The sequence below is a fragment of the Ciconia boyciana genome, chromosome 3 (assembly GCF_034638445.1).
Source record: "Ciconia boyciana chromosome 3, ASM3463844v1, whole genome shotgun sequence".
NCBI classification, from domain to species: domain Eukaryota; kingdom Metazoa; phylum Chordata; class Aves; order Ciconiiformes; family Ciconiidae; genus Ciconia; species Ciconia boyciana.
In genome coordinates, this window is record NC_132936.1 from 21,487,969 (window position 1) to 21,500,933 (window position 12,965).

The following is a 12,965-nucleotide window of genomic DNA, read 5'->3' on the forward strand; positions in this document are numbered from 1 at the left end:
ACCCCATGGAAGGGACCCATGCTGGAGCAGTTTGTGGAGGACTGTCTCCCATGGGAGGGACCCCATGCTGGAGCAGGGGAAGAGTGTGAGGAGTCCTCCCCCTGAGGAGGAAGGAGTGGCAGAGACAATGTGTGATGAACTGACTGCACCCCCCATTCCCCGTCCCCCTGTGCTGCTGGGGGGGAGGAGGTAGAGAATTCAGGAGTGAAGTTGAGTCTGGGAAGAAGGGAGGGGTGGGGGGAAGGTGTTTTAAGATTTAGTTTTTATTTCTCATTATCCTACTCTGATTTGATTGGTAATAAATTAAATTCATTCCCTGAGTTGAGTCTGTTTTGCCCATGATGGTAACTGGTGAGTGATCTCTCCCTGTCCTTATCTCAACCCAGGAGCCTTTCATACATTTTCTGTCCCCCGTCCAGCTGAGGAGGGGAGTGATAGAGCAGCTTTGGTGGGCACCTGGTGTCCAGCCAGGGCCAACCCACCACACTCCTAAGCAAAAGTTCTTGCCCTTTTAATTTCATCATTTGTAATAAGAAGGCCCTTTTTATATTATTTTCCAGACTGTAAAAAAGAACATTTTTAATGACTACATGAGCTGGTTGCCCAAAATTTGAGATCCAGGCTTAAAGTCATAGAGCAGACGGGGAACTGGGCTTTATTTTAATAAGCTTGTATGAACACCTGCTGTGGTGTAAGAGCATCCTTTGCATCAATAGGTGACTTTAATTTTAAATTCATTATCTCAAAGAAAAAATAAATTTTTCAGCAAAATTGCTGTGTCCATAATGAACTGTTAATTGCTTGACCACTTCAACAATCTATTCAGTGTTGGTAGGAAATATTCTGAAAAAGCTATGAGTATGGGGCAACACAGTCAACTCCAGCTGACAAGCATGGGAAGTAAGATGAACTGTGGAAGCCACCCATTACTGCCTCACTCAGGCTTGACGATGCAGAGGACATCTCCATCTCTCACACAGATGAACAACAGATGTACTTGAGCTCTCCAGAATTTTTAGTTTAACAACAGAATCAATATATCTGATGGTATTCTGTATTTATCCTTAGGTAAACAACAAAGGTTGATTTAATCCTCCTCATCATCAATGCTGAAGGTAGGCACTGTGCCTCAAAGTCCTATCAATAGAGAAGTTTATAATTTTAAAGGTGTGTGTACACCCAATCAATCTTCACATTTAAAAGAAACATTTTCTATAGTCCAAACTAATGAGATTACTTTATAGTTAATTTGTGGCTACCCACAAAATGTGTACAGTTTTGCAAAAAGCACAATTTCAGAATGCAGTGTCACCTGAGGCAGAGAAAGGTATGCAAACATATATCCTGAAACTTTATGCTACCTCATAGGATAGCACACTTAATGCAATTAGTCTAAATTTTCAAATAACAATGATCTTGGTCATTATTTCTCTGCACAATGATTTCGATAAACTTGTGCATTTTGACCCAAAACCCCCAAAATAGCAACACACAAAACCTAGATCCTGTGTCAATATTTCAAAATGCAGTATGTTTCCTTTTAACTCAGAATGACTGACTGAATTTCTTCAATATATATTTAAAAAAACCTTTCAGTTTGGAGTTGAAGACCATATTTCAGAGGACAGACCTCCTACTGTACAGCTCTATTAATGCAGAAACACTTTTTGTATGTATGTTTACTTCTACTGGCAAACAAATGTATAAATCCATTTAGAATAATTTAAATTAAAGTATCACTAAATTATATATATAAAAGTAGAATTATAGACAGGGCTTGGAAGTTGGTATGTATCATAAACCATCCCCTGTAGGCACTTTATATATAGCCACTGTTTTGCAAGATAAGTGAATTTAAGCTTATAGATTATGACTTTGAAATGCATTTGCCCTTGTTCTGTTTATTTTAGACATGGCCTAAATTTCTTATGATGGAAGAATAATCAATCCTATTTTGTATCTGTAGCTTCAAAACAAATAGAAATAGGTGACACTTCATTTTTTTCATGACTGGTAATCTTTTAAAAATCTTGAAGTTTCTTCATTATAAGAAACCAAGTTCTCTGCTAAATATAACCTTCCTTTGCTTTTATTACTTGAAAAGGAAATTACTTTTTTAATATCTTTCTCCAAAATTTATCTTTACATGCTAAGGCACAACTATAATTGTCCCTTTCAAGTCCCAAACTGACTACATTTCAGTAGTGCTATATAAATAAAAAGTACGGTATGCTTGAGGAAGAAATACTTGACATCAACATAAAAAATTACCATTACTGATCAACATAAAGTTATGGTTACTGATAACTTCAATAACAGTAAAATAAAACAGTTATGTTTTCTTTTCTTTTTCTTCTTACCTTTGTTTTACTGTCAAAACAGGTAAACCCCAGAGCAAAGTCAACTGTGAAACACAGGGTATCCCCTTGCCAACTGCACATATATGTTTTAGACTGGAAAAAAAAGTATACTTTTTGAGAGAACAGCCATCATTGACATTTATCATATAAAAGTAATATTTTATGCAGTTTTTTGTGTGGGAAGATACTTAGCTGGCAACACTGGTACTGCTTTATATTATTACATTTTAAAATTGTCAAAAAATTCTGACTGTAAGTCAGTTTCAGATCTGTCAACAAGACATTAACTGGAGGTCTTCTACATTTCAAGTCACTCTTCTACAAAATAAATACCGTATTCTTGGAAACCATCCCTTACAAAATGCAACACAGAACAAACAAAGCCAAATCCGACTATTTTAGACTTTTGGAAAACTGCTTAGACCTGACCTAGTAATGACTTCTGACATAATTTCCAACAAATGTGCAGGTAACAGTGTCTAAATGTTTAGTCATTGCAGTCTAATTATGAAAAAGCTATCTGTCTACTTGACTTCTCCGTCTGATTTAAACTTTGTAGACAGTCTTTTTTATTTTATAACATTTTTTCATTTGTAAACTTGGGTGGAATGCGAGTGCAGCACTATGTTGTTTAATGTTAGTCCATGTAATTTAATAATAAGAACTAACAACTATCGCTCATTAGTTAGCACTGATACTTGCTAGACAGTGCTATATATACACCAATTCTTTGATCATCTTTCAGGTTAGAAAGAAAAAATCTGTATTATTAAAAAAACCCAGAAGTTCTGTTTAAACTTCTGAATAAGCTTTATAGTAAAAAGTCATTTAACATTCTTCTTTATATGTGTTTTTAAGGCTAGCTAACTTGGGTATATGATGGATTCTGAAAGCACAGGAAAAAACTTCTGCTGCTGATGTAATATGAAACAGCTTGATGACATTCACCATTGACAGTTAATGGCAAAAAGCCCATTGCGTTCAGCATGAGTAGATCAGATCCTGTCTCCAGCCTTTCCTCGCCTCACCTTACTGGCCATTTTTAAAATGATACGCTTGTGCCTTATGAAATCTTTGATTTTTTTTTTTTTTTTCCTTCCAAGGGAGCATTACTTTGCTCTCATTGATACATCGTAAACTGCAATGTTGCCTCACGCTTAGACATTTGTTTATACGAAATTTTTGTATCTGGATAGTTTATTTAAATTTAAAAAAAATGGTTTTAACACAAGAATGGCCTAGAGGAGATTGAAAGCATTAATAAACTTGCTTAAGTTGAAAATTGTCCTTTTAATTGCTTTTTAAAGATTTTAGTATAATCTAAAACTTCTGCCTTTAGTAATTGCAAAGGTTTCCTCATTCCACTATTAATAAAAAAATTTAGATTTACACTAAAATAAGCATTTCTGAGATACAGATATGATATTTTATAAAGGATCTTGAAAGGGCTGGGAATGAAATTAATTTATTAGTACAGATTAGTATTATAATCAGCTCAACAATGACAGAGATGTATATTATTTCTAAATAATTATTTTGCTCATTGGTGTTCAAAGATGATATTATTTGCCATTTAAGAATATTTCAGTGATTGATATTCAATTGGAATGACATTTAAATATCCCTACATTTAATTCAGTAATTATAAGGTGTCATTAAGCACCAGTCATAACTTATTCTCCATTATTTTCCAATTAAAAAGGTTATACTAGCTGAGCTCTGACTCAGCAAAGCAATTTTTAAAACATATTAAATTACATTCCCCCAATGGGTAAGCATCTAATCTCTCAGCCACAAGTGTTGAATACTAAAATGAACTATGCACAAATAATGAGCCAGGAGTATTTTACAAATATTCAGTATTTGCAAATAATGGAACTGGTTTGGAAATTATTTGCAGACAAATACTAGAGACAGAATATGCTGCATTTTCACTGTGATAAACATTGCAAATAAATATGTAAGGTTTATATTTACAAAATACACTAATAGCATTTTCTTTACAACAGAATTAGTCTTGGTTTTGCTGTATAAATTTAAAAGCCTGCCTATGGCATTTCTCAATGACTTTGAACAGGTTCTCAGACAGCTCTGTGACAAGGATCCCCATCTCCACTCATTAATATCAGTACAGAGCACTATCCCTTCTCATTCTTGCCTTTGGAATAAGCTTCCTGGACACTTGCAATTGCATGATCACCCTTGGTTATCTACAACAACTGTTTACATGGAAGTTTAACGTAAGAAATCTAGGCTTAGCTGTCTTTTAGTGAATTTTGCAGAAAATAAAATAGCACTGCATATTAGCTAACCTGAGAACTCACAGTTTAAGCAAGAGAGACGAAGAGAATAGGTTATTTAAAAAACCTTCTTTACCAATTGGAAATGAGATTCTTCTGGGCTTAGGTCTAATACTAGCTTATCACAAAACACTTGGGGATTGTAAACAGAGGTAGGTGCGAATCTACAAGGTTATCAACCTTAAGATACGCATTAAAATATTTTCCAATCATACAGCTATACCCTAATAGCCACATTAATTTACATAGCTTATACATGTATGAAAATTGAAAACATTAGCAAATGTGGTATAGTGACCATTTTTGGCTTGCACTGCTCCAGACAAGATTTAAAAGTTTTTTCAGCTGTAACCTTGGTGCTTCTGAACATTATGGGGATGTAGACTGGGAGTTTAAGCCTGATGAGATTCTTTAGTCAAAGTATTAAGAATTTAGGTGTTAAAAGGAAGGCCTCATGCCTGAACTGCAACAGCTAAGAAAATTGTAGTATACATCCTAGATTAACTATTTAATGCTTTCCAAGCAATGGTGAAATAATCTGTAGAATAATTATTTGTAATAAAAGACAATTACAAAACTCCTATCTGTGTAATTGTTCAGGTATCACTATCTCAATGCATATACCTTTAGCTCATGAAAAGATCATTAAGTTGATAATATCACTGTCCAAATAGCGGAAGAACAGTGTTTCTGACTCATTCATAGAAGGATTTTCTTAGACATCCTGTCCTTATTCAGAAGCATAGCACTGGTCTATCTTTGGCACTGGTATAAGTCCTCCCAGTCCTTGAGAGGGCTTAAAAGCTACAATGACTACACATACACACTCAGTAAAGCGAGTCACCCATAGAGTCTGTCACCCATAGACACAGAGATTTCCCAGAAATGGTTCAGCTTTGATCTATCCTCCTTGTTTAGCAGACTGTCTCAGGATCCTGGGGCTCCTGCCCTCCCGATGGCAGGTTCCATTGGAGCTGTTCTGCAGAACCAATGGATGTTCCAGCTGCTTCTTTGGGCAGACTTGTGGTGGCCAGCATGACACTATCATGCTAGCACTGCACTGTAAATGTAGGCAGTATCATGCAATACTAATATGATTATGCACTCATTAGCATTATCTCACATAATAGCAATACCAGTCTTGAGCAGTCCTGAGCACATGTACTCTCTGCCTATCTTGTCCATGCCTCCACACTGGGTCCCCTTCACCGGAGTAGCTCATGTGAGAGTGAGTAAGCCTCTTTGCTCCAAAAGCAGAAGGGGAAGGTTAAAAGCAGGCCACAGCGTTTCCTTCTTGCTAGTGAAATTTCTGCTTCTCCTCAGCAAATCGCTGATACAAAGCCCAACTCTTGTCTGTGCATGAACTGCAGGGGACTGAGATTCCTGGAGGGGAGTAAGAAGGCTGGGTAGGGTAGAGAGTTAGGAAAAAGAGTCCTGGAAGTTAAATGATGGGAGAAGAGGGCCTGCATCTAGGAGCAGGGGGTGTCAGCGAGAGTGTCTAAGTACTCTTCTACTGCAGCCTTCAGAATGAAATTAAGTCTCTACATTTACCCTAGGGCAAGATTTCAGCCCTCTAACAAGGTCACATCAGCTGCTCAGTAGTTTGTCCCTCACTCCCATCTACAAAACCCTTGACACTTCCATCCCAGCATGATCCTACAGCTAACTAATATTGTGAGGCTTAGGGAACTTTGTATATTTGTTGTTGTTGTTGCTATCCACATCAATTAATATCTTCCATGACTATGCACACATCTTGGAATCCACAGAAGGTAATTAGCATTGAAGGCTTGGGTTAATTACCTCTTAATGGAAAAAACAGAACAGCTTCTTTCATGCTTATCTTCCATCAGTTTTTACAACAGGGAGAGCACAAAGGACAGGTTGCTTCAGTACTCTAAAACAAAGACCGATGTAGGATTCTGTCTAACAATGAGAAGAGACTTTACAAATATGCTCAATGACAGGCCAATTAATTTCAAAAGCAGCTTTTATGATCATCAGTTACGATGACTCTTTCCCTCAGAAGGAGGGAGTGTGTTTGTGAACAGATCTGCTAACCTAACAAGAAGGGCTTTAAACTTGGTTCATGTGTGTTAGGTACCCAAGTCAAGAAGTGTGTAAATGCTAAAACTGGAGAATGAATGCACGGGAAAAGACTACAAGCGGGACTTTCTTATTTCGACTCAGAGAGGAGGGCATAAATATACCTCAAATATCTGTACAGTGAGAGACAGAGCCTGGGCAACAAACAGAAAGGGAGACTATTTCATGTGTAGTCACTGCCCTGCAACATGGTTGGAAGAACAAAGACTTGGTGGGTCACAGGCACCATCGCAGCCCAGACACAGGCTGCTTAGGAAGGAGAGGAAAGGAAGAAAAAGAGGACCCCTCCTCTTCTTGAGTTGTCTTTATGCGTAGGGGTCCTTGGCCACACAGAGCCGCAGCATGAAGCCAGAAGGAAGCGAGCATGCCTGCCAGATCAGAAGCCTTCTCATGTCGGCACAGACATGTGGGTCTCCCGGGTAGGCTGAAGCCATAACTAAGTTCGGTTGCCTCAGGGACTGTGCAGTCCAAATGCTTCTAAATAAATCTAGGCATGCAATAGATTTTTGTGGTTACTGGAATATGGGCTTACTGAAATGCTTTAGCTGGGGGCCTAAATTTGCCTAAGTTCTGTCATAGGTGTCCAATGTAGTATCTCTGGATTTTTTTTTTTAAGACATACAATCTTTTAATGTTACTCTGATGTGGGACTGTATTCTGTCCAAGAAACAGAGGTTCCACCTATTTATGTTTTTCAGTAAAATTCTTTAAAATCATGATTACTAATAATGCCTGTTAGTTGAAATGTTACATTCTGAGATCATCAACAAACATTCATAGTAAAAAAATACCATTTTATATCATTTTTAAAGAATTAGGGTGGTCAGTTACCAACCTTTTCTGTCAGTATTCCTTTTCCTAAGATTTCCTTTATTTCCTTGGCAAATTAAGTTTCTAAGGAACAAATGAGATTCGGTGATGTTGCTCATGTAAGGGCAACACAGAAAAACGTTTTCCTTTTAATGGGGTTTACTTTTATAACTCTAGTACTGTTGTTCCTAATGCCTCATCAAGCTTACAGTTTCAAAAATTCAGCTGATGCCTGGCTACATTGTGGTTAATTATTGTCTTGCATGAAGAAAAACCTCACTTTTGCTTTAACTACAGCATTCATATGCAATATATTCATTCATTTTTGGACTCGGCTATGTTCTGCTGAGCAGGAATTCTAGTGATTTTGATCAGCTAAAATACAGAAATAAACACCAGTCTTCTCTATTCTAAATGAATACAGCTTTGGACGTACATGATTTTGCGTGTTTATTTTCTGAAAAGCAATTGGAAAGTAGACAATACTATTACACTTTACTGCTTAAACTACACATTTCCCTTGCTACTCTGTCAACTACTTTATAGATGTATACATACATTTGCTCTAAGATGGGCTGTAAAGGTTTATTACATGTAAGTGGGAACACAGACACTATTTCTCACTACACTCATGTTATAGAATTCAACACATATTTTCTAAAAATAAGTGATAAAAATAACCAGACAGCAAAGCATTTGGGCAAGAACCATATCCATATCCATATGCATACAGTATACATATTGCACACTGTATTCATATTATTCACTTATTCACTTTAAGTTAAAATATATGCTATGCCTTTGTGTGGAAATAATATGCCATCAATATACTAAATGCTAAAATCTTAATAAAACTTTGACTTTACTTAGAACAAGGGATTATTCCCATTAAAATTAAATTATTTTATTAATCTAATGAATATATTTTTGGAATATTGTTTTCCAGAGACAAGTCATCCCTTTTACATGTAAAATAACACAATTGATGAGAACACAGTTTTATTTGTTCAGTAAAACCAGTACCTACTTCATATATTATAAAACAGCCATCGTCATCTGGTTCTGATCTTTTTCCTTTTTTATAGTTAACTACCAATGAATATAGATACAAGCCAATAACAACAGTGCATGCACTTAGCATGTTTAATTTAGTGATGACCCCAAAATCTATTAAAGGTAATGGCAAAGCTCTTTTGAGCTACTCAAGATTTGTCTGTTATTTAATGTAAAAAAAAATAAAAATTAAAGCTTAGCCATATGCAGATCAAAATTAAGTGACTAAAAATCTCAAACAGAACAATTAGAAATACCCCAAACTGAGCACTTTTCCCTGTTGAAGCAGTTGACTTTTCAACAAAGTCCATGATCTCATAAAGACTTAAGAAAGTGAATTGCATACAGATGAGGAGGAGAGTGCAATTCTAATGGGCTAAATGTATATGAAGCGATTTGTTTGTCATTCTCTATTAAACTGGAGCTTAACATAATAATTGAATTTAATTGTAAGAGTTTTCCCTAGAAATCAATTACTGGTCAACATTTTAATCATATTAACAGAAGACTCCAGGGTTGCCAATATGAACTGATAAAATTTTAATATCATCCAAATATCACTGATACTTTTTTCTTTTTATTTCTGAAACCAAATCCCACCTCATATTATGTTTAATATTTTTTTTAGTCTTTCTGTCAGTGTGGGCATCTGTAAAAAATGGAAGGAAGTTTGTAGGACTTGTCAGAGGAACTTAAATGCCTGAAACAGAGAAAAACCTAAATGATGTGCTCTTTTATCATGCATTAGAAGTAAAATAATGCACAACAGCATTTAAAATACAGTGAGGGTAAGGAAAAAAAAAATACCAACAGCAGAAAGTTTGGAACACAGATTCTTGCATTAAGACTTTATACAGCAGCTTTTTACAAGCTATTAAATCATACAGGAGTGACAGGAATAAGGTTTCTTAATGCATCCAATGTATTTACCAAAACACAGAGTTTGGTAAAAGCCTTAATATGGGACCAGCTAGGTCAAGAATGAGCTTTTTTGAAAATTCCACTTTCAGCATAAAAAAAACTCCGAGCAGGATGTGGAGATGATGATAAGAGCAAGCAGAATTGTTATGGTTGTACTGAGAAATATATATCTCAGCCCACATACGGAGAGTGTACTAGGAGGCATACAAAATTAAACCCCTTAATTCTGAAGACACCCTGCAAAATCTTCTTCAACAGTCTTTTTGTGTAGAATTACTTGTGCTAAACAGAAGTGCTTTTTAAACTCTTTGAAATTCCAAAATAGTTGAATTAAAAATGCACATACTTCGGCTTTCTCATATCTTAAAATTCTGATTGTTATTTTAGGATAAAATTTTTTATATGTCACCATTTCTTTTTAAAGCAAAACTTTCAGAAGACATTTATGAAGTACAGTGAAAGCATTCTCACTCTGAATCCACATTACATATGAGAAAATGAAATGACAATGAAATCTGACATTCATCAAAAGCATGGGAGTTTTCAGAAATTTCATCCACAACAGAATTCTGAAGCTTGGGTGTATTCCTTTTCCAGATAACTGTGCAAAAGGATCAGTGAAATAATTTCTGGAGAGTGATTGAATGAATACCATCTTCACTTAAAGAAATGTGGCAGATCAACTCATTTGGCCATCTCTTTAAGGAATTCATCATGTCACAATTAAAAGGTTACAGAACTGTAATAATTATGGATACAATTAAAACCACTTTATTGAAACAAAACTGATCTGATTAAAAATCTTGCACATTCCTTCAAGATCTGCAGTTGCTGCAATCGAAGGAATTGCATCTTAATGCCCTAAAATGACTCTTTTTTTACATGCTTGACTGGGTATTAGTATAAAAAAGTACATTCTCTTGTAAAAGATGGTGCTGTAATCTGGTGGTTTCAAGAAGACATTATAGTTGTTTCTTTTAAACATTGATGCACATCTGTGGTTCAGCATATATGTATGCAAGAGACACACTGGCACTAAAAGTAAGATTTTTCAAAGGACTCAAATAATGGCTCATTACACTTTCACTGAACTTCAAAGAAAGCTTCTATTGATTTCTGTAGAAGTGGTGCTAGCTCAGTGCTTAGTGCTTTAGAAAATAATACCTATGCTTAATATATTCATGTTTTAAATGCTGGCTTTCTCAGGATACTGCTATGCTTGAAACTTTTGCCTTTAGGTCATCTATTACAATCTGAGCCACACTCATAAGTAAAATTCCTGCCACACAACAGCTGTTTGAACTGAAATAAATATCTGTCTGATCTAATCTATTTGTAATTTGTAATGCTGATGACATTATAGAAACTAGCTGCAAAAATGGTTTTCTTAGTAGAGCTCTCATTGGACAGACTGCCTTTTCAGAAAACTTCAGCGTAACTGGGATTAAGCACTAAACCACTATCACAGAAAGAGTAGGGCTACGAGCACATGCAGCCTGAAGCAAATGTTCCTCTGCAGGGAATTGTGTTCCTATAGGAAGACTGATAGGTCAACTAATTTCTCCTAAACCATTGTAGGTTCAGCTATTACTTGGCAAGATGAGCCGATAATGCAGTTATGGATGCCTACGCATGGCCACGGCATTCTCTCTGTAATATGAACCTAAGGCTAATGTAAATCTGATAGAAGAACGAAGACTTGCTACCTCCTCTGCTGAACAGGCAGACTATGGCTTAAACTGGTTGTAGGAAAAGGCAGTGAGAGAAATGGAGTAGGAGGACGAAATCAAAGGCCAGCACCTTAACAGTGGTCATCCTCTAGCAGTGAAAATTCAAAGTGCGTTCTTTAGCCTTGACTTATGTCAGGAACAGATTGTGCTTCCTCATCTCTGTGCCTGAGCAACAGCTTTGTGGTTTTGTAGCAACTAATTTTTCCACAAAGAAAAGCAAGATACAACAGTTTCCTACCTGTAGATTGTCCCAAGTATATTTGCACATACCTGAGGCAGATTCTCAGTAGCAATCATAGTAACCAGGCTGGCACCATTCATCTTAGTGGAACTTACTGGTTTACTTCAGCAAAGGCACTGACTTGTTTTTGATACAGTTTGTTATTATATAATAAAGCTTTTTCTTTTCTGGTGATCTATAAATTGTGGAATTTTGCAGTTGAAAAAGGATTTTAATTAGAAATGTCAACAAGAGACATTACTGAGTACAAAATTCAGTTCTGAATCAATGATGCTTGGAGTGAGACTTCTTTTTTCTACCCGATTCTTATAAAGGAATCACGGGCAGAGAATAATAGGGAACACCAACTTTTGAAAACATAAAATAAAATATCAAAATTCTAAAGTAATATTACTCTATAAATTTGAAATTCCATGAGAGTAACATCTTGACAGCTTAGTAGTTTCATCCTTATTCAAGTCTGTAAGATCCTCTGGAAAATAATAACAAAACTAGACTCATACCACATAGTTGTTATCTAAATCTTTGGATTTACCCTTTCAATAGGAATAATTTGTAATTTTAAGACTATACTACTATTTTTGGAAATATTGGTGTAACTTCATGAAAATCAACATTTTGTATTAATCATGTTTAAAATACAGAATATGTAAACAAGATTTTGTCCAATAACATTGTAAATTGGTATATTCTCTTGCTTTAAAAAAAAAATTATAATAGGTACATTGCTTGATTCTCACCTGGTATCTGAATTGTTGAATTATTAAATATTTTTACAAATGTATTTACAATTAGTCCGTATGGTTCTCAGCATCTTTCTTTGGGTTGGAGAATGGTAAGTTTTTTGCATCATTGTGAAAATGAATTAGAATCTTACAGTATTTCTAAAGATGACCAATTAAATTGGAATTGTAATAAGCTTTCTGTACATAATGAGAGCAATCTAAAACTTAATTGTGTAATTAAATTGAGTGCTTCTGGTAACAAACTGATAAGTATCTTTTAATGACCCTATAAATCTAACCTAATCTAATTGCTATTTAATATCTCATGTGAATTTAAGGAGGATATTCACTTTGGTTATTTGTTTGTTTCAGAAATTAGTTCTGAAATTAGCATACGGTGGTGTTTCCATTTTTAAAGGGATTCCTATATATAATTCTGTTTTATATATGCTTTTTTATCATCACAGAATATAAAATTAAGATAGCATTGCCAACTGTATTTAACATTTTTGCATTTTAAATATATTATTTGGAGCTCACAAGGATTACACTGTGATCAACCAATCCTGTTTTACTCATCCTCTCAGTTTACCATGAAGAATTAATAGGTTCATAAGCTAGACATTACTTCTCATGAGCCTGCCTGATTTCTGCTAGATTTGTTTATTTAGGTGCACTTCTTTTGCTCAGTCTCAGAGGGTGATTTAGACTACCATTTC

General features: G+C 35.4%; 1 protein-coding gene across 1 annotated transcript in view; it reads right to left on the minus strand.

Annotated features, from left to right (window-relative positions):
* SNTG2 (syntrophin gamma 2) overlaps positions 1-12,965 on the minus strand; it is a 306,614-nt gene that overhangs the window by 14,577 nt on the left and 279,072 nt on the right. Inside the window, exon 15 of the mRNA XM_072857795.1 lies at positions 2,361-2,453. Within this exon, the coding sequence (XP_072713896.1) occupies positions 2,361-2,453 (93 nt within the window). The remainder of the gene's footprint in view (positions 1-2,360; positions 2,454-12,965) is intronic.